Here is a 23,948-nt window from a genome sequence, read left to right as displayed (position 1 = left end):
TTTTACACGGACGAGACAGTGGGCACTTATAACACTGTATGGCTGCACTGATCATAGCTTGACTAGAAGCGACCATATAATGATAAAGTTCTTAAGGATGGTGACTATTCAAACCTGGATTAAGGAAGAAACTTCAAAGTTTCATTACATAATTAAAGTAGTTTTCTTAAATAATATAATAGCTACGTAACAATTGGCCTCCAGACAATTCAATGGAACCGTTAACAAACCGGTTTATAATTAAAAATAATGGAAATAGCTTCTTACAATACCATTATTCATTATTACAAGACTGGAGTGCCAATACTACACAATACATTAAGCAAGACCATTAGCAGTTCTTGTTTGCCATTTGGGTAATCAGCTAGTTCATGGTATACGTTTATTCTGCATTTTTCATAGATCACATTGTAAAAGTATAAATTACATACCTGTGGCTATGTCTGAATATTTAGTTATTGCATGTATTTTTGTATGAATACATAAGGGTTTAATTAAAATATTCTATTTACAGTAGTGGTAAAAGTGGGCTGCACCGTAATAATGAAAAACACTAGAAGCATGAAGCAACTTGTGGCAACTGTTAGCATTGCTGTAAGCAATTCAACACGTACTTATTGGGAAAATTACATTCTACAAAACAGAGATAGAAATAATTTATCTTTGTCCAAGTGTTGCTAAATGCCTATATACCATCAAGCATTGGTCGAAGTGGAAAATGTGGTGGTGTGGAAAATGTAAGTGAATGGAATTTAAACATTTTACAATGCAAATAATTGTAATAAGAGAAGGGACAGTATGACATATCACCTTATAAACCTGGACTTCAACCACTGTGTTGGACCCAGCACATATAATGATGTCGCTTCAGCCATACCCACCTTTGAAAGTCTTAGTATTATAACTTTTGGAACTGGAGCCAACAAATGTTATAACAATGGCTGCTAAAGTGATGACATAATGCAGTTCAGACCCAACAGTATGTTCCAATGCAACCAGCTCTGCAACATTAGGTCCTTGTATGTGGATTTCATTAGTGGTTCCCCTGGTGCAGATTAAGGGGATGACGGGGAGGTGCAAGTCCTTTATAGAGAGAGAGTCTGCATTAAAAAGTAATTGTCCTTTCGCATTATACCTGTACTATGTGGGAAAAAAGCAGGAACTGTAGCACTGTCACAAGTAGTACAAACATAGGCGACCTTATCTAAACTGAGTAGCAGGTTAAAAACTTTGGTAAAAATACTTTAACTTTAATTGTGTAAATGGTGCTGGGAGCCATAGTAAAAACCTCTAATATTTGGATTAGAGGATTTTTGGGGAGTCTGCCCTCAATATTAGTGGTTAAGATATTTATTGACACATTATTCTTGAGAAATTCAAACCTAAAATGGCAACACTTCCTCGCCTTATAGTGCATCCTGCTATTGAGCCTTAAACAATAATTAAATTAGCTGCCGATACTGAAAATTAAGAGACATTAATGTCATGTGATTATTCAAAGCCAATGTGTTTGATACCGACATCCTATAGTATGATATTCAGGAGCACTGTAGGCATATTCCTAGCAGTACATGGAATCCTTATATTGTATATCTGTCCACAAGATGACCAACTTCATGCACAGAGGTATAAAGATAAAGTCACAACTATAATATCTATCTCATCTAAACAGATGTAACACATTAAATGTATTCTAAGATCTGGATTCCACAAGATTATTTTTTTGTTTTAACATATATCACTGGCAAAAACAAATGAGAGAGAGCGCCCGAGGGGGACCCCGAGAGCTCCCGAGGGGGGCTCCGAGGCAGCGAGAGCGCCCGAGGGGGGCCCCTCGAGCGCCCTAGGGGGGGGGCCGAGAGAGAGCGAGCGAGGGGGGCCCCGAGGCAGCGAGAGCGAGCGAGGGGGGCCCAGAGGCAGCGAGAGCGAGCGAGGGGGGCCCAGAGGCAGCGAGAGCGAGCGAGGGGGGCCCCGAGGCAGCAAAAGAGCGAGGGGGGCCCCGAGGCAGCAAAAGAGCGAGGGGAATCCGAGGCAGCGAGAAGGAGAAGGAGAAGGAGAGAGAGAGAGAGAGAGAGAGAGAGAGAGAGAGAGAGAGAGAGAAAGAGACACAGAGGCGCGCAGAGAGAGAGAGACACACACAGACAAAGGCGCGCAGAGACAGTCAGGGACCAAGAAAAACAGGAGGCAGAGGCCGAGAGAGAAAGAGAGACTGAGATATATATGAGACATGGTAGAATATTTGGGCAATGGAGATGGGAAGCATGCGGGGGCAAAAAGGTTAAATCTAGGCCTTGACAGGTCAGCTTTAAATCTTTACATACAATAAAAATATAAATCTACACAACTGCCAAGGTTTTCCTAGATAAACTATAATTGCTATCCAGGTCAGAACATGTTATAAAGGCGGTGTCAGCTACAAATACTCATGTGAATTCACAAACCTCGCTACTGGTAAATGAACACAAGTTGAAAAAAATAAGAATGCACAGGAGTTTATATAATACACATGTAACGTATCACTTTTATACCCTTTAGAAAACCAGCTGTGTGTTAAGAAGTACAAATACAATAATCTGCAGACTACTAACATGTTTCAATGTAAAACAAAGCTCAGGGTAACGTGTGATTGCATTTTCCATAGAAAGACAAATAATTTACATGTCAATATATGTAAATCAAAAAAAATAAAAACATTGAAAAGAACACTAACCTTAAACATGTTGTATGCTTAATTGTGCCTAGGTTTGTTAGCCTGCACAAAACTATGTTTATGAGCAAACTTAGAGGGTTGTGACACTTCTTTGCTCCGTCGTATTCTCAGTCCTTTCTTGACATGACCCTGCCCCCCCCCCCCCAATTATGTCACGCATGTCCCTTGTCATTAGGTCACACCCAAAAGTAGAGTTTGCTGCGACACCTTAAATATACTGACAGGAGAGCTCCAGGATGAGAAGGACCAGTTACCCACTGAAACTAAAAGGCATGCGTTTACTACTTTAAACACTAGTAAATCATGTATATGGGTAAGGGGATAAAACTCATTCCAATGACCCCATAGACACTTCTGTTTGTTCCTGCAGCCTAAAGCATTGGCAGAACGGTAGGGTATTTTGCCTGCTCTATTCACTGTCAATGGAGTGTCTTCTATTGATTCCCCTGACTGCAGGTGTAAGCACTGATTAAACACATCACTCCTTCAACATGTAATGTCACCAGCGTGGTTTGTTTTGTTTTTGTAGTTTTTAACACCAGTGGATAACCGACAAAATCAACTATGTGAAAGATACAGCAAATAACTGAACTGTGTTGGGATGACAACTACTGTCCTTTCTTCCAATTGTTCTAACAGGCTAGATGCTGTCAGGAGCTGCGGCGGCCATGGGCACGGCTGCAACTAGGCAACAACCGGGACGCCTGCATCTCCCTGCTGCTGCACCCGGCCAGCTGTCAAAACAGTCGGGCGCACGCGCGCATGGCTATTTAGTTTAGCCTTCTAGGGCTGATTGGAGGCAGTTCTTGTTACAGCCACCTGGCTGATTGTTAGGCATCTGGGCACTGCTTCTGCATTGGCCGGCAGGGCCATTAATTAAGCAAGTCCTAGGGATGCTTTCAGGGCTCTGCCCTTATTGGCTCTTAGTACTATTTAAGGCAGTGAGGACTGAGCCTCACTGCCGGTTATAGCGTTCTGTTCTAGTCTGCTACCTGCTCCTGTGCTTTATTGGTGTTTGAACCTTGCATTGCCTTTTCTGTATATGACCTCGGCCTGTTCCTGGACTCTGAACCTTCGCCTGTGACCCTGACCTCCTGCCTGTACCAGTTACCTCTGCCAGTGCTCTGTCAGGCCCGTCTGACATTACCATCACTGTCCAGACCACAGACCTCTGCCCAGTCCTTACTCTTGGTATTACCTCCTGTACCTTAGTGCTGCTGTGTGAACATAAACTTGTACTGGGCTGAGTGTAAGTCCTGGGGGCATCAGAGTACCTATGAGCACAACCAGTCTCTATGGGAAAGTTGGCTGCTATAGGTGAAGACCTCTTCTGCTAAGTTGTAGAAGTTTATACCGCACTGGTGGCCATAACAGATGTAACTGTAAGGCCCAAACACCGAAGAGCTGGATCTCCTCCAATTTGCCCAGTTTCGTGTTTGGCCAAACTGGACTCTGATCCTGTCACTTGGGCCTAGCAGTAGGATTGTACAGTGTGCGGTTGGCATAGTTAGCACCATCAAAAGAACGACAAAAAAGGAAAAAAGGGATCATAAAAAATATGAGTGATAGAATCCTTCTAATAAAAGACACACAAAGGCCAGATTTTCCGTCCGTCCTGACTCACATACTTTTCAGATGTTGACAGACGCTTTGTGGGCCCATCCACATGTGGGCTGGTAAAACCTAAGCCATCCATTGGTACCTTCAAAATCTAGTCACTTTATGGATAATTCATGCATTACTGTAACGCCTGTGTATAAGTTTACATAGGATCCATGTATGGGTTACATCCATCAATAAAACTTTATTATCTTTCACATTCTGAGGACTACGAAGATGGCAACTGTAAAGGTTTCATAAGCACATTAATAATGATAGGAGTGGTGCAACAAAGCTTTAAGAAGCAGTTGTACCTGCTTGGTGCCTTTCCAACAGTGAAACTATAGCTGGGTACAAGTGAACCTTGCTACCTGATAAGGATTGATACAAGTGTATCTTGATGGGTGTCTGTATATATCAGATGAGGCGTATTAGCACATATTTCAACATGCATTAAAATTAGAGATTAGCGGGCTCGGATTCCGCTAATCCGAGCCCACCCGAACAGTGTGGATCCGACGGGATCCGAGCACTGTTCGGATATTTCCGGCGGGCAAAAAAATTAAAACGAGGCTCTGTCGTCCAAGTCTCGCGTCGAATCTCGCGAGGGGTGGGAGGGAGGTCCCAGAACAATTCCATCGTGTACCTCTTTTTTTGGCATTATGTGCTCAAGCTACCTCGGTGCAACCTTTTGGCCTAAAAACAATATTGTGAGGTGTTCAGAATAGACTGGAAATTAGTGGAAATGATTGTTATTGAATGTTATTGAGGTTAATAATAGCGTAGGAGTGAAAAAAAACCCACAAAACTGGTTTTTATGTTTTTTTCAGAATAAATCCGAATCCAAAACCTTAAATCCGAACCAAAACCTTTCGTCAGGTTTTTTGCGAAACAAATCCGAACCCAAAACCTCAAGCAAATCCGAATCCAAAACACAAAACACGAGACACCAAAAGTGGCCGGTGCACATCCCTAATTAAAATCACCTTAATTCATACAGATGAAAAATAGCTTATATTAGATGCCACTGTGTCTATACTGTATTACTGGTGTACGGGCAAGATGAATAAATGTGTTCCAGGGCTCATTGCAAGTGGCCCAGGGTATAACTGAGAAATCAGACGTCCATTCATTTGAGGAAATGTGAAAAAAAAAAAAACAAGTTGCAGGCAAAGAACGCTGCAAAACCTATTTCTGCTGTGTGATCCCTGTTTACATATATGCTTGTGGGAAGAGTCCACGTGGATTCACATAGGAATCAATTAGTTCCTATGCTACTTACACTGTAATCTCATTTGTGTACTGGATACAATCTACAATAGACACAGGCAACATGTCCATGCGAGTCTTTCCCCTTCTACCACCATGTTATTATACTTTATTTTATTAACTAAAGAAACATTTATTTTTTTTAGTTTTATTAAAATGTTTATTCTGCGGTAGGTCTAGCATTATCTGCAGCATTGTGACTTCTGACATCAGGGCAGTGTTTTAGGCACCATTAATTATACTCATGAAATATGAAAATAAAAGGTCTTTGGTTTTCAGTTTTTCTTCTTCACTGTAGTTTTTATTCTCACCATGTGTTTGTAACACACAATATGGCAGCCTCCAGTCTGTGTACTTGATAGTTATTTTCTAAATGGTAAAATGTTATTTTTTCTTTGCTGACTGTACAGAATATACTTGGAACTGTGTATGTGGCATCTTCCCTAATTTGTATTTGCAGGACCCTCACTTTCAACAAATACAAATCAACAATCCTTCCACGTTCAACGTCGGCTACATCTGTTGCTTTTTCCCCATTGTTGAAAATTCCTAGCTTAATCCGATTTGACTTTATTCATGCAAAGGTCATTGTGAATTCTACAAATGGAGAAATGATAGCCGGAGCCTGCTGAACGCTGCTAAAAAAATGACAACTGCTCCGGCAGAACATGCAGCTAGTGTGCAGGGTCTATCTCACAAGTGCTTTGTTTACTGTGTAGGAATCCAGCATTAGGCAGCTGTATGCAACACTTCCCCAGATAACGCCATTGCTGGAATAAAAATTAAAACAACAAAGTGCGCTTGAGCTGTTGTATGGTGATCTGCATAGATGATGAAAAATATGAAAGTCTTGTAGTGCCTAATTATGGAATAATTCACTTACAGGATCAATGCAAAGACACTTCACTAAGTAATATCAAAGAGCCATCTCAACATGGAATGAAGCTGAAGTCAATGGCTGTTACAATTTTATCTCTACAGATGGAGGCAGATGAATTTCTACATATAGTTCATGGGTTGTGTTTAAACAATTTGACACAAATCCTTTTAACACAGGTTAAAGAATTCTCTATAACGCAGATAAGGTTCAGCTGTCAGGAGTTTTCATTTCTGTCCAGGTTAACCTACTATGAACTTTAGAGTGTACGTACGCTGTGTTAGCGACTATCCAGTTCTTTACTCTGCATTCCCTCTACCCTCTGTCTCACGTCTGCACCTTCTATGTCAACTTTGTATGTACTTGTTCAGTTTTTACACATGATTTGTTTTTTTCAATGTAGATTTTGTTTTATGAACAATTTGTTATACCTATGTCAGTCACAGAGGTTTCTGGCGCCTCACAAACAAACAATTATGAAATTAAATCTTCAAACAGTATTCGAGTTATACCCAGTCTTTTGTTCTTTCGTTTCCAAAACGGGAATGGCTGATCGTTGTTTTTGCTTGTTGACACGAACAAGTTAAGCATGTGCCATCAATATTTTCCAATTGGCTAATCTGCTCACATACGTGGGTGACCAATTTGGACGAGATCCGGCATGACTGGAAAATGTATGATGCAGTAGTTGGGTAATGGGTCATCTTCTGACTACCTCTACCAACATGCCCAACAATGATACAATCATTAGCAAACAAATAATCAGCAGGCAACGTTGGGTCACAGATACCACCGATTGACCGTTATCGGCTGCAATATCACAATGCGAGTGGCCAGCATCGTGTAAGACAAACATTACATAGTTGCCTGAACATTCATTAACCCCTTCACCGCTGAGCCTCTTTTGGCTTGATTACTTTCCATCATCAAAATCAGTAATTTACACCCACACAAATTATACCTTGATTTTTAGAAGTCTTTGAGTTTTCAGAAAGTGTCATTAGCTTTCTTATACCCCCTGTCACTGCAAAACAAAAGCAACCCAAAATATCCAAAATAGGATTTTTATAATTGAAATTGCAAGAAAGTCAACTAAAAGCAAATGTGTGCAATTTGTTTTTTACCCACCAAGAAATACTTGGTGGTTCTTTCTTTGGCACCAATCCATCTTTCCAAAACAAGCAAAATCCAGGAATCTACAGATTTTTTTACAATAGAATTTGCACTTAAAAATGAAAGTGTTTTCTGTAGAAACAATATAGGCAACCAAACAAGGCATGCGAGTCTGGAAAACTAGACAAAGTTCTACATCAATTGAGAGTACCCCTGAGTTTATTGAAGCCAGGATGGGGGAGATCTGGGCATTATAACCCTGAATCCTCTAGACTTCTTAACACTTTCTTTAGGGTGTCATTGTCTGGTGATCACCAAAAATAACTGCTAAATGGGGGGCAACTCATTTGAAAGAGGGGACTCCCAACTTTCAAACAATGATGCCTTAAGTTTCTAGGTGCCATAATGGGGGAGATCTGTGCATTACAACCCCCCCTATCCTGGGCTCCTTAATATTTTATGTAGTGTATTTTATGTTTGGTGATCACATGTGACCACAAACAATAACTACTAAATGCTCATATCATTTGAAATAGGGTGCTCTCCTCTTTCAGATGAGTATAGTACTGATTTTTTTTTTTTAAGCCAAGGTGGGGAGATCTGTGCCCTCCTCACCTTTATTATTTATGTAAAGACAGGGGTGATCACCAGACAATAACTAATAGGGGCACCTCATTTGAAAGAGGGGGTTCCTTTCTTTAAAACATCCCTGAGTTTCTAAGTGCCAGGATGGGGGAGATATGGCACTCGTTGTGCCCTCTAACCCATCTCCTTCATTATTCTCTTGCAGGCAGTTGGTGAGGAGGCAGAGATTAATTACATCATTCTATGTTGGTGCCATGATATCATTAAGCGCCCTCCCTCATCTACCAATTATAGGATTAGCTGTGATGAACAGGTAAATATACTTTTAAACTTTTTTGAAATCCTTGTCCTTACCAATGAAGGGATTAATGATATCCAAATTAAATAGCCAGCAGCTCAGATACTCTGCACAGTTAACAATATGCTTGTGTGGGCTCAGCACACAATGTGCAATTTCAACAAGAGAATTCAAGGAGCGCAAACAAGTAGCGCCATTAGCAGGCCTCGAACATGAATGAGAGTGGGACAGCATGATATTTCAGGGGCATGGCCTCTGCCTCAGATGCCACCGACACGTCATGGTGTCCCACTTTCCTAAATATATATAACAAACCTTAGCGAGTCCTGTTAAACTACCTATGTGTGCTCCTTGAATCTTGAATTCTCTTCTTATTGTTTGTGGATCTAGGAGGGGGCTGTATTTAGGATAGGCACCATATTAAATGAATTAGGACTTCTACTGCAGTAAAGTGGTGAGCACTGTGGTTTGTTTATTGTACTCTGCAATGTCATAAAATAGGAATAGTCTGATCCACTGGATCCCAAACTTTCTCAGTTCGAGGCACCCTTTGGGTCTCCATAATTTTTTAAAGGTACCCCTAAGCCAAAATATTTACCAGGAAGCCCCTGCATTGCTGAAAAACAGCCCTGGCCGGGGCACCCCTGTGAGATCGCCGCGGCACCCCAGGGAGCCACGGCACACAGTTTGGGAACCACTGGGATCTATACAGTACATTCCAGATTTACTGCAACTAGATTTAATAAATCCAAGAGGTTGTTTTGGGATTCCACAAGTTGGGAGGCTATATCTATCTGGACTACACTGGTATGATGATGTAATCTAATCCTGGGTTTTTTCTTGTCTGTGAGAAAGTCGGTCATGGACAACCGTGTGCATTGTGGTTGCAGAGTTAAGTTGTATAGAAGTTACATAAACAATAAGCATAGTTTTAGATTGGTTGTCGCCCAAACGAAGAATCACATCTAAGTACATGAACACAGAGGCTGGTGAAGACAAGAGGAAGTCGTGCTGGGTGAGACAGTTGTGGGTGTTGAGTGAATCGTATTAGGGAACCTCTAGAAATATCAGAAGCATCCGGAGTGTTAGACAGAAAATGAAATATTTCCACACTAACGAGTGATTTTACATATAATTGCACACTGTTCCTACTAGGAGAAAAGCCATAACTCTGTGTTCATTCTAGAATTACTGGAATCAGGACAAACAGCTATGTAAACAGCTCGAGACATCTGACTGTAAGGTGCACTTACAAAGCTATAACTTATGTTTTAACATGACAGGCATGAATATACATAGAGACATAAGTGGTGCAAACACATGCATACCTGATAGTCGTATATTTACTTTTTACTTGAGTCATAGACTGGTTCCCCTGCAGGCATTTCTCAGCTTCTCTTATTTAACTTTTTTCTACTGTGCTGTAATAATCCAGTGTGTTATACCCATGTAAGACATTGTATCTGACTCCAGTGTACAATTCTCTGTGGCAGCAATAAATCTTCATTCACACTGGGGCCCGGGGATCGACTGCAGAGCTGCTAATTACCCCTAAATATTTGGCAGTGTTTACAAACAAGCTGGAACATCAGACATTATGGGATAGGGTTTTAAAATTAGGCTCAGCTGTTCTAGTTAATTTAATTATGCGAGTAGGAGTTCTAAGTACACGCTTCTTCTTTACATCTTTTTTTACGAATGTACAATTATTCCACGCCACGCATAATTATTGTAGAAAATGCAAAACTTGAAAGCTAAATTAGCAGGATTAAAGCATTTGATGAAAAATATAAAATGTTAAAACCGTACAACCTTTACCTTGATAACATGCCCAGAACTCTTAAAAACTTAAGAAATAGGCTACATACCTAATTTTAAGGTAAAAAAAGATTTGCCAACATGGGTCAAACCCAACCTTCAGGCAAGAGGCAGAAACTCCCCTCCCCCCCCCCAAAAAAAAACCAAAACACTTGTGCTCTTCAGTGTTGAAAAATAACAAGTATACATAAATGCTGTACCATACATGCTGTCAACAGTGGCTGTCTGGGAGTCACAAGAGCATTGTATAACCATGCAAGACTGGCTGTGTGCAGATGATGCATACAATCCAGGATAATTCATGTTAACCTAACAAGACTGAACTATAGACAAATGAAAAAAACATTAGAAATGTTGTAACCTTAAACAACAAAAGCAGAAACAGATAGGTGAAATACAGATATTTAATGACATTGTGGACCTGATTCATGCTGGGATGCAATGTGTGTTTAAACAATGAGCACGGAACTTATGCGTAATTACGACTGCATTCACATCCAAGCGCAAGATACATTAATTTGAATGTGGGTGTAAGTGCGCTCTGCCTAAACATTACTTGTCTTACGTAGACAGAACATAGTGCAGGATATGCACATGCATGTATATAAGCTATAAAATAAATTAACTCATAATACACTATAATTATTAATAAAAATATGTGTTTTAAAAGTACTTTATTTTACATTTAATACATAAATCAGAATATTCTTAATGCATACTGAACATACAATGTGTTAAATTCTTTCTTATTTGCTTACAGATGCTGTTTGCTATCTAGTGGCATGCATACATGTACTTTTTAATATAAACACATGCCGTGACAGTCATCACCATCAGTAGGCACTTACACCTGCCATGTAGCTGGTGCAAAGGAAACTGCTAAAAAACCTCGCCCTTACTGTACATTGCCTTCGTCCATCTGCCCCTCTTACAAACACATTAAACATCTGATTGGCTGATCTTGGTGGTAGCACCTTTTTTATAGTGCAGTAGTTTTCATATATCTCCCTCAAGGTCATAAGTTTTAAAGAGATTTGGAAACTTTTACAACCTACTCTTAACCTTTATGCCATGAACACCGGAAATAAAAAGTGTTAAAGGGAAAATATACTCTGTTTATAAGCAGGATTTATTTTAGTCATCTCAATATAAACAGTAACACATGTAAGCTCATTATTCTGAAGATGATTACTTTTCTGAATGTGCCCAGCACACTGTCCACTCTGTTCTTTATAGAAAGAAGCAATTGCTAAAGAGGGAGGGGTTTCTCTATCTTGCATCAGTCTGGAGACAATCAGAAGCCGGTGATTGGCTTATTAGTCTCTTGGGTAACAAATGCTGTGTACAGGCTGGAGATCAGTGGAATCAGACACTGGGCCATTGCCAGAGCAAACATAACAGACATCCTTTAACATTTTCTATAAAATGGTCTATAATAAAAGCATAAATGTTCTGCTGTGACGTCACTACCCAGCTTTTTCACTATTGAACCCAGTTTTTAGGTCAAGATGGAGGCACACACATATGTGGCAAATGTAAGGTGCTGGGTGTGTTCTCTGCCAGGTGTGGAGAAGGCAGACAAGGGGCCCTAATTTTGCACTGAACTGCAGAAACAAAACTTCCTATTGCAGATTTAAATGAAATAAATGGCAGTATTAGCAGTATTTTAGGAGAAAATGTGAACAATTAAATGAATTAAGGATACGGTCCTAAAGCTGAAGTAGGCTGCACTTTGATGGAACGTTTTAACTCTTTCCATCATCCGCCAATCTGCAAAAATTGGCAGTTATTGATTTTATGGTGGTTTTAAAGACCATCAAACATGAGTGAACCTTGAAATATGCTCAGCGGACAAGTAAGTGGTCTTGAGCACATAAAGAAGCATTGCGGGTCTGCAATGTTTGCAGTTTCTAAATGACCTTTAGTATTTTTACCATGTAACATATTCTCCCCGTGTATGGCTCAAAACCTGCCCGATAATCACCCAATAGAAATAGCTCGGATTATTATAAGAAATGTTAGCGAATGCAGCAAGAAGATGGGCACTGTCAGCTTGTGTATGCCGTCACCCAGCCTCAGGGATGCCAGGCGTGACCCAGAATCACCTAAAATCACTTCTGTAGATGGCCCAGGGCCCACTATAGTATTATTGTGCCATACTGTAAGCACTGCAGTGGTAAAAACATACAATTTGTCAATTAAGCTTCATGAAACCTGGTGGAATACTCCCCCCTCCCCCCAAAAAATAAAAATAATTATGCGCAGTGCCCTAGAGTGTAGGTAAACCTTTTACAGACTGAACAAAAATGCATGAGAATACAGCCCATCCACAAGCAACCACGTGTATGATGTCATTGGCTGCTAGTACTGGGTGGGCTGCATTCTTGTGAATATACGCCAGCTGCCAACACTATGTGTAGGACACGTGAGGACTTGAAACACCTTCCTGAATAATTCTCACAGTGGTGCTGGTCAATAATACTCAGCTGTATCCGGCTCTATAAAAACAACAGTTGGATCATCTCATACTGTAAACACACAAGAAATCTGTATCTTGGACTTCTCTACCACTAAGTACATACTGCATTCAAGAAACAGATTTCTACGCTTATGTATTATATTTGTTTGATATTACACAAGTGTCTTATATCACAGACCTAAAGAGCCACCTGCTGGTGTTTTGTAAAACAGAGCTATTTGTTTAAAAGACCACTAAACCTAAACTACATGTCAGCTTGTAATATTAAGCTTTTAATAACATTCACAAATATATGTAAACATGTCAGTCTTATCAGCAGTAAGATATAGGAAAAATGGATGTGACATGAGGAGCTGGGCAGATATCTTTCAGTCTATATAGAGTTACGTTTAGAACGGAGTAGAAGACGCTGGTAATGGATGTATATGTCATGGCTATCCACATGGACAGTGTACACAGCCCAACACAGGGAACAACAGATACCTTGGCTGGTGGAGGCATTTACCCAGTAGTAGTGTACTCTATGGAATGCTATGCAAATATTCTGCTCATGTGGACAAGCCTTTAGCCAGAATTAACTATATAGCCAATTCATGTGCCCTTCGTTCCAAATAAAAGTTTCTACATAGTCATCCTAGAAAGGCCAGAAACTCCTATTAAAGATGCACTTGAATACACCACCATGACCAAGGCCAATGACAAGATGTGTTCCTGCCATTGTGACATTACCAGGGAATTCCACTCATAGAAATAGTAATAAAAGGATATGGGAGACGTGAATCATCTGTCTCCCCGCTGGCTGGAAGGGAAAAAAGAACAAACACAAAGTTGTATCCCAATTTATGTGCCTACACTTGAATATTTGGTATACCTATAATTGGGGGGCAGATAGTAAATCAGGCAGCGTTGTAACACTAAATTTATTCTTAAAACATTTTTTTCTTTGAAACAACATTAATTGAATTTTAAAGAAAACAAAAATTATTCTTTTATCAGTTGAGTAGTTCTACCCCCCCCCTCTATAGTGATGGATATGTGCACTATGTACACAATAAAACACTACTACTACTGATCATACAGCTGACTTCCATTCTACAGATACAGATTTTAGTAGAGCATTGGGGGACATTTATGGAATATAGTACAAAGGAAAAAATTGTTTTGCATTTAGGAATATATTTCTTCTTTACATGTATTTTTAGAGAGATTAACATTTTCACCCCAGAATGCGCAAGCAGGGTAAATAGCTCAGTTTTACAGTGACACAAAGGCCCAGAAGCATGTAAATAAAGTATGCTTTCATGGACCTGGTGTATAGCAAACAAAATAAAGCACAGAAGGCATTTCTGTATTTCATGCGTTTAATTGTTAGTGTTCTATTTTTCTGACCTCTCTAGATAAGAGATCCCGTATAATCATACTTTCTGTGCTTACGCAGTAGGGCAACATTAGCTCATCCCTATTGCAGAGCTTTTCCACCTGGTACAAAATGCTCTGATCCTTTCCTACTTAATTTACTATTGCTGAATAAATTGATGAGGAGGGACCTTTGTATAGCACGAGCTAATACAGACCAGGTATCAACAATAGTAAACGAAGGCCCAGATTTTGTGTCAGATGGAAAGGGTCAAGTTGAAGGCGATATAATTCTGTTTATTAAGCTACTTTGATAAATATAAAATGTGGCCAATAATTATTGTAATGAGCATACAAGCAGGACAAGGCTGGATAAAGTATGGCGTGATCTTACCTTGGGAGAAGAGCAGAGGTCCTTTCCTGGTGGTACAGGAAGGGCAGCGCTTGCTGCTTCATCTTTCTTTGGTGTGGATGCAGGAGGAGCTGGCGCTTTCCTTTTCATTCTCTTCTCCTGTTCAGGCTCCTTTACCGCCCGGCTTCGGCTTATTTCTGCACTCTCTTTTGGTTCATAAAATGGGTTTGATCTGTAAATTAAAAATTAAAAAAGTAAAAAAACAAAACAAAACACAGCCCACAAGATTTATTTTCAGACTATTACACAACTAGTACAGGTGAAGTGCACCGAAAACTGTAGTGATCCACACTTGGAACAACAACAGCGTCATTAGAACAACAAATGAGGATCTCTCTGGTTGTCCAAGTTAAAATGTAAAAAAAACTATCGTCATTAAAGTGCCTACCTTATCCACTAGTCTGGTATGGAAAGAAAATTTTAATCATAATTTGGCCACTGGATGACAATGTTCAAGAGTTGATCTTTGATTGTTAATTGAACTTTAGAAGAACAATATAAATCATTAGAAGGGAAGTTGAGATTTTTATTCAATAGACTGATTTGCAAGTTATTGCTTTAAATCATCCCATTACCTTCTAGTTAAATATGAGCATATATTATTTCTAACCTATTTAATTGTTGTCTGAAATCCACAGCACAAGTCAAAATGATTTTGACTAGATAATCGTTCTGGCAGGCAACCAGAAATACACCCTCTGTAGCTGATGCTGCTATTAACAGCTCTGAGCAGAGGGTTTGAAAAGAGGAGAACGGCTAAAACCAATCATTTTCAAACCTGCTGTCAACAGGAGCAACATTGGCAACAAAGAGAGGTTTTTCCCATTTAAAACAAAGTATTGCAGTCAATGACTGGCTGGCGAAGTGACTACACCAATGCTCTCTCAGGCTATCTAGAGACAAATCACCGCAGCACACAAGACTAGCGATAAGGACACAATGCCTAAATTATATTGAATTGGATATCTGTGTCCTTTTTGGTTGCTCGACAAACCCAAGTGTGAGCTATTCCAGTTTAGAAAGGTTCTACCCCCATACCAATTTACATGCTTGTACTAGTGTTAAAGGAAGTCTAAGGGGCCTTAGACACGTTCTGAATGTCCCTAATTTAGGTATATAGTTTAATTCAGATTTCTTTGCATATATAAACACTTTATTGTAGAATTGTGATACTCATACAGTTTGGACCATATGTGCTTCGTGGCAGGAAGCAAAGATACACACACTGCACCCTATGAAGCTTAATATACAGGATACCGCGTATAACACAAACCTTATTAATAAATCTGTATAGGGAAAGGCCTGCACTACTTTATTCTATTTTAGAACAGGGAAATGCACTCTAAACTAAAGCTGCCTTTCAGCCAATGAAGTACAAAGCTCTAATAAGCAGGAATAAGAGGCGTCTGTAGTCAACCAGGAAATGAACATGTAACCAAGTTGTTGCTGACTGACACAGACATTAAAAGGTGTTACCACTTCATTGCCTATTGTAAACAGACAATTGATAAACAAAACAAAACAAAAAAAAGACTGGTTAAGTGTCAAAATGAAAGCTGGTGAAACAAAATGTACCAGCGCGTTTCAGAAAGAAAATACAAGGACTGAGAGAGCAACAATCTGTGTGGAAAAAAAAGAATTCAAAACTAGCTGTCAATTCACTTAGCTATATGGTGTTATCTTTAAGTAGACCGCGTGACATAAAGATAAGTGTGATGATGGAACAACATGGAAGCAGAAAAACTGTTTGCTTTTGTTCTGCTTTTCAAAAAGATACAAGATACTGCAGAAAGTGGGGAGATAACAGTGTTTTACATGTATACACAAACAGATGTCTTTACAGAGGGAAACACACACCTCACACTGCTTTATAAAGTGTCCTTTTAGGAGTATGTACACACTCTTTTCTTTCTAGCTACAAACAACTTGGCAATTATTGGACCATACTGCTGTTTAATATAAAAAGATGCAGAGCAGACCCAGAGTCACAAGTGGATGATACCAATACTGGGTAGAATTCTCTGCATTTCACAAGTGATATAAAGGAGCAACAACCATGGTCCCAGCAGCACCATTTGTCTCTAGACACTTCTCTAAAATACAAAACTTAAAACATTGTTCCACCAACTACCTATGCGCACAGCCTCAGATTATTTGTGGGTTACTCTAATAAAACAGACTAGGAATAATAAAAAATAATAAAAATGTTATATTGGGTTGTGAATACAGTGACTGGGATGTAAACACTGCTATAAGTTTCTAGTCACACTGCAATTGTAATGGAAAGGAGTTGTGAATACTTCCTACACCTCCCCGCCCATGTAATGGTACATGCTGTCCGCATCTTTCCGTGGGTCCTAGGAAAGAGAGCAGCACACTACTCCTATTTATCTACAGCAAATTAGTTCATTGTAATGATTACAAAACTGATGCCACAGTATAAAGCTTCACCAAAAATGGATATGAAGATCTTAAAGTGAATTTCAAACCACTTCAACTTCTGTGAATTTCCCAATTCTATTCATTTTCCATCTAATGTCACTAGATGAATGGGGATGGGTGGGGGTACAGGAAGGTGGGATACATCCTTTTTTGTGAGCATTTTTAACTTTTCACATTACAGAAAAAAGTAGACAATCAGCGTAAAGGACTGTAACAATTTAACTTCCCTCATTAAATAGAGAACATTGGAAAGTGTTGTTTACACCAATGTCCTCCTGCACTGCGCAGTTTGAGAAGGCGCATCAAGGGAACGCCCACTCACCGAATCTTAGGGGGAATTCAATTACCTGCAAAGTGTTTCCAGAACGTCCATGAGACAACTCGCTGCGTAGATTTGTCAGAAATCTCTGCTATTCTTCCGCACACCCCGTAGAGGTGCGAGAGAAAAGAAGTGGAGATATCTACCAGAGCGATGTCCACGCTCCACATCGTCGGCAATTGAATTCTCTGAGTCCAAATTGATTTAGTGTGATTTGTATCTGGCTCCTGCCATTATTATTTATTAAACCTAAAACCATGCAGAAACCACTGTTTCTGCATGGTTTAGGTCAAATTAAATGATCTTATTTAACATTATCCTAACAATGAAGATAACTCCTGCATTAAGCATACAATGAGTCTCAATGGGCACTGCTGTCAGGAACTATTTACCAAGCTCCGGAAAGCTTAGCATTTTGGAGCTTGACCACACAGCTAATGCCATCTAAGGTGGACGTTAACTGTTCTGTCCTATAGGGACACTCTCTGTAAGGCTTCATGTCCCCCGATCCTTCCTATCACAAATTGTACTCTGAGCATGCACAGCGCAAAAGCCAAGTCAGAACCCAGACATAAAGTAACTGCTTTACTACAGACTGATTAGCCAGGACAGCGGCTAATAGGAGCCTGTCCCTGCAAATAATATTAATAAATTGCCACAATTAATTAATTTCTTATCACAGCAATAAGACATGATAATTAACGTGAGTAATATAGGATCAGTTAGAAATAGACCCCTTTATGCAATCTCATACATGCCCCTTGATTTGTGTGTCTGGACATTTTGTCCCAAAAAGATAATAAAATAAACAATACTCCAGTGTTTTAGGTTAGAAGCGGTTACATTTGCTTAATGCTAATTGTACCCTGAGCATGTGTAAGATCCAAGTAAATCCACACACCTAATGGAGGCAGCGCCTATTGTAGTTACACAGGTATAAGGTAAACACCAAGATAAAATATTTAACAGGTATTTGCTATATTGTTAGAGAAAGGGACTCTGTTTTAGTCTGGAAAGAACATACGCACATATCCTAAAAATACTCAGAAAACCATTTCAAAAATAGAAATCTATTTATGATATAATCACTTGTAAATGAACAGAAATATGTGGCACACTTATATTAATGCTTCTCACAATACGGGAATGTGCATCCTATTATTTGAGGCTCTAACAAATCTAATTGCATGACATTAAAGGTTCAACCTGCTTTCCAGTCACTAAATTAAAAAGCCCATTTGCATTACTTTGAAGACGAGAGTGCACAGAGGGTAATATGGCTAATGGGAAAAAAAAAACCCTGGGAAAAAAACAAATGGAGCAATTTGGAAATGGAGAATAGAAGTGTTCCTGACTGAGAGATTGTAATTCATCAAATGTATTATTTTTTCTCACCCCTACACAACCTGTGCCTTCCCACTAAACCTTAATGCAATCAGGAGTATGTGAAGAGCATTAGATTTCAATAGGGCCGCAGCCAGTTCTGAGGTGTCACAAATCCAGTTATCCTAAGACTGAAATCAGCAGTGAACATCTTACTTGGAAGAAAAGAATTGTATACGTAATGAGACCATTTAGATTTTACATAAATTACATATCAAGAACTCACACATAAGACACAATGTATTATTACAGTAGATATCACAACTGCTGACAACGGGCCAATGGAAGACAAGAATAAAGTTGCAAAATGGTTGTTCTATAACCAAAGCATAAAGACACCATACGTTCATACGTGTAGCTGGTTCGTCAGCAAAGAAAGACAGAAAAGGAGAGGAAGATATATGTCATTACTGCATGACAGAAAATAAAATATAGGCAATTATATTTTGTAAAATGTGGGCGATTGGTATTCTGTTGTCTATAACAATACAAACCATGAAAACAATAGGCTTCTAAACATCTTTCTCCTGAACAGCCCCTCAAGTAGTTAGTTTGCATTCAGATAACGTTATTGTCAAAGGGCACAATATGTCAGTGTACGCAATTTCTATAACAGTATTTACAACCACAAGAGGGATTGACATGGCAACCACACAGGAGAACAGGGAATTTTAAAGCAGACTTAAAGAACACCAAGTGAAACAGCAGCATGCTGGAACGCAGATACAGCTTCAGAAAATGCCTCATAAGGCCTCAAGGCCACAATGATGCCAAGTGTTCTGGGTGGGTGAATACAAAACTGAGTAATTTGGTTCCAGGCACCATGTATCATCTGTTGGTGGATTGGCAAACTCTTTGTCAACAGCCAAGTCAGCTCCCAGTCAGTAAAGGCAATTCTCTTCTCTAAGCTGCTGTGGAGCAGTGATATGGAGGATCCAGCTCAGCCAAGAGCCAGGAAACCTGTCTTCCAAAGTCGTCATTCCCCTCCACCCCCCCAAAACAAAGACAACCAACCCATCAGCTATATGGATTATATGTGCATGCATTTATAAAGGGAGCATATAGATGTCATTATCTTCTAGCACTTATATGTGAGGTTCTCTATAACTTCTTCACTTGTAAGACATCGGTTTATTTTGGGTTTCCCTTTATAGTAGCAACTTAAATTATAAGAAAAATATTTTGCGTCTGTAGAGTTTCCCAAGTAATGACAGTAAAAACGTGAGAGGACGCTTGAAGCATCATATATTGACCATTAACAAGGTGACTTCTTATTCTGTGACTGTACTATTGAATATGAGAATGTTGATCCATACTTTCAGGTCCACTTTAGCAAATGTAACATACCATTACAACATATGACATCTGTGCCACTATGAGAACAACTACTCTATCCAAACCAAAATACTCTCTGTATATTAGAAAGTCAAAAAGTTTATATTAAAAGAACAACTAAACAAAACAAAATAAAAATAAAAGTAAAATTCACTGCCTTGCCCATGCAGCTCTGTATCAAAAAAGTAAAATGACACAAACAGCTACAGCTAACTTGCAGCGGTAATAGTCTACGGTGATACTAAAACAGATCAAAAAGCTGGAATAATAAAGCATATCATGTCAGTTATGCTTGCTGTGACACGAAATGTAACCGCTTTGTAGGAGTCCAAGCGGAGCATTTCTGTTACCTAGGAGACTAGAAAGCCAATCACACAGCTCTGGTTGTGCACTGCCCGAGGTCATGCTACAGCTGCTGAGTGACAACTGCTTATCAGGCTAGAAAATCACACAGACTAATACATGACAGACAAGAGGTGATTACAGCTGCAGTATATAAGAAACAAACCAAGTTCTCAAACCTTCTTTATAGGGCACTACAGAAGGAGCCACGTTAAAGTCTGCACTCTAGCAAACACACAGCAACCAGGTTTTTAAATGGTAGTACAATTTCTTGTTGTGGCGCTCTTCACATGAGCACACTTGTGATCCACAACGCATGCACTGCAGGGCTGGTAAAGAGAATTACTGTTATAAATGTGTTCCCAACTATATTAAGACAGACAGACACTAGCGAGAGCAGAGAGACCACAATCATTAATATCAAACATGTGGAGGTATAATTGTTTAGCATAATAATTACTGTGAGATAAATCCACACCTAATCTGACAGGTTACATAGGACACATTGCAATTATGTATCTGAACTGCATATTTAATGTAAAGATCTTGCACAACAACCACACACCCTGCTTCTGTCACCTCACACTTACATTTTTTATTTCAGTACTAAACAAAATTACTAATGCATTGACATTTGTCCCAGAAGTAAATACCTTTCCAGTTATTTTATATTTTTCAATCCATTTTCTCAATTTCCTGCTGGCACGTCCTAACGGATATCATTATATTACTTATCCATATAAGAAGGAGAAGACAAAGTCAGTAGCATTTAACGGCTCTGCTACAGCATTTGGGAGAGATCAATGGACAAGTAGTCATCACGCACAGCCATTTAAACAAAAAACACTGATAGCTTTAGGAAAAGCTTTTGGAGAACGGTGATGTCTTTTTCTCAGAAGACAGACAGTGATGTCACAGCAAGTGTCCATGAGATAATTAATAATAAAAGCTATGCCTTGCCATTTGAGCTATTTGACCTATATCTGCAAATTTAGAAACACAATTTTTTTTTTTTTAAAAAAGTATGTCTTCCTGTTGAGCAAAACAAGACCACTAGTCTAAGTAAATCTCTGCAAATGTAGTCACTCTACAATTTTTCAGGTTTGTTCTTTGCCCATTGCCATTTTGTTCCTCATCATTATCACCATTTATTTATATAGCGCCACTAATTCCGCAGCGCTGTACAGAGAACTCACTCACATCAGTCCCTGCCCCATTGGAGCTTACAGTCTAAATTCCCTAACATACACAGACAGAGAGAGACTAGGGTCAATTTGTTAGAGGCCAATTAACCTACCAGTATATTTTGGAGTGTGGGAGGAAACCGGAGCACCCGGAGGAAACCCACGCACACACAGGGAGAACATACAAACTCCTCACAGATAAGGCCATGGTCAGGTATTGAACTCATGACCCCAGTGCTGTAAGGCAGAAGTGCTGACCACTTAGCCACCGTGTTGACCGTATTCCTACCCATAGATGTCATTGCTTTCACCTCAGCAGCGAAAGCAATATGACCGCTAACAAGTGAAAATAAAGTTCTATGTTCAGAATAACATACTCATATATACAGTATCTCTCTCTCTCTCTATGAAGAACTTTGCGAATATCTTACACATATCTCATGGTAAAGCTGGTAAATGTGATAAATTGACAGAGCAGCAAACATTGGAAACATCATTTTTTGTTTATAAATAATTGTTTGACCGCTAGATAGAAAGATCGCCACAACACGATATAACGACAACGTGACGAAGCAACAAATCTTATTTTCTAAATAGCATTTTTGGTCTATTTACCAAATAATTTGCTAATATATTACTGCTACACATTACAATTCAGACCCACACAATGCTGGGCGACCCTGCTAGTTGCTTGTAAGCAGGGTGCAATATCTATTTAAATAGTAAGAAGGTATTCATCATTTCTAATTTGATAGACGAAGAACAGAACTATATAAAATGTGCACAATGTGGAGTGAGTTCTCTTGATGTTGCATAATTCACCTGGAATTAGTAGTGTAGTAACAGATAAAGTCTCTCCAAAACAGATCAGGTCTGGTACTGGTATGTGTAGGTGTTATGTTAACATGGAAAAAGGAGCTCTGTGTTTGTGAATTGAAGTGTTGGTTCTGTGAATTGTTGGGCAGTCTTCCAATGTGTAAAACAAATTTTATAAGAAGAGTTGTGCAAGTCATGCGTCTAACTTCTCCATTTCACCCCATGCTATCAAATGCTCTTTTGTCAGAAACACTACCTAGGCTTGCCATGTTGTTTTAAGAGAAAGTTGTGCTTATACAGTGAGAGCTCACATCCATCTGTTCATATAAAAGGTGTATAGATTCCACTCACTCATCGAGATCATCCTCTTCCTGTCGTCTGGCTTTGTTAGCGTACAGGTATTTGGTCATATCCACAGGTCTGGCATTCTTCCTCTTTGCTGGCTGTGGTGGGGATTCTTTATTAAGTTCAATAACCAGTTCAGGCCCCAGATCTGGCTCATCGAATGGGTTTACATAGGTGGAGGGCTCAGGGTCCTTAAATGGGTTGTAGTCATCGTAGGATACTTCAACCTTTGTTTTCACAACAGGTGTTTCTAAGAAAAAAAAAGATGTACAAGCTGTAAACAGAATAGAAAAATGTGGGCAGGTTTTTTAAAATATAAAACAGAAATTATGCACTATAGTTGGGAACATGCAAGCATATCTATGTATTAATAGTTACTTATGGGTTTTTTTTTAAAGAAAGGAATGCATTATAAACAAATATATAAGACTACAAATACAGGTAACTTCCTAGCTGCTTCTGATCACAGTTTCAGCTCCCATAAGGTAGCTGTAGCAGTCTGCTAGTACTCTAGCAGTTGTACTCTACTCCCATCTACACTTTTTACGTGCTGAAAAAACAACTTAAAACTTATACCAACTTTAAAACACAAAGTGGGCGGTGGAGGGGAAGGTATAAGACAGCAGTAGTGTACAATGACAGGAGAATTGGTATGTGGACATGGACATTACCATAACAAAAAAACAAAAACAAAACACATCCACTGCGTTGTGTACAACAGATTTTGCACAAAAAGTGCATAGGTGGGAAAAGGTTACATAGTTCTCCCACCTGGATTCCTTGGTAAAGACCTGCTAATTTTGAACCCTTCTTCCACCTACTATTACCTTTGGCATCCGGGTCTCCAAATGGGTTTAGCTCCACTACATCAGAACTTTCAAAGGGAGTTGATCTGGAGTTCATTAAATCTTGCTCCTCTTCATCCAGAAAATTTAACTTGTTTATGAGTTCTACAACAGACACGGAATGATTCAGAACGCTAAAATAGCATGATAAGCGCTACAGGCATATAGCTATATACCTAGTTACTTTCATTGACATGTGTGCAGATGTGCTAAAATGACCACAAAATATAAAAAAAGAAAATCCGTATAGAACTGAAATATAAAATTCCACATGTAGCACTGAAATAATGAAAGCAATTGCTGGTGCTTGAAATGAGTGCCTGTATTTTGTAGCAAACCAACATTTCCAAATAAAGGCACAAATGGTAAAATACATGTAAAGAGTATTTTAAAATGGAAAACAGGGCAGACTGCATCCCTA

General features: G+C 39.3%; 1 protein-coding gene across 7 annotated transcripts in view; it reads right to left on the bottom strand.

Moving 5' to 3' along the window:
• The window catches only part of EHBP1 (EH domain binding protein 1), a 267,437-nt gene that overhangs the window by 142,258 nt on the left and 101,231 nt on the right, over positions 1-23,948 (bottom strand). For all 7 annotated transcript variants that reach the window (XM_075203887.1, XM_075203881.1, XM_075203884.1 and 4 more), the window contains 3 exons: positions 23,510-23,632; positions 22,689-22,932; positions 14,499-14,688 (listed from right to left, as the gene is read on the bottom strand). In XM_075203887.1, the coding sequence (XP_075059988.1) occupies positions 14,499-14,688; positions 22,689-22,932; positions 23,510-23,632 (557 nt within the window). The remainder of the gene's footprint in view (positions 1-14,498; positions 14,689-22,688; positions 22,933-23,509; positions 23,633-23,948) is intronic.

This window comes from Mixophyes fleayi, chromosome 3, assembly GCF_038048845.1.
Source record: "Mixophyes fleayi isolate aMixFle1 chromosome 3, aMixFle1.hap1, whole genome shotgun sequence".
Classification (NCBI taxonomy): Eukaryota; Metazoa; Chordata; class Amphibia; order Anura; family Limnodynastidae; genus Mixophyes; species Mixophyes fleayi.
This window is presented reverse-complemented; position numbering and strand designations above follow the sequence as displayed.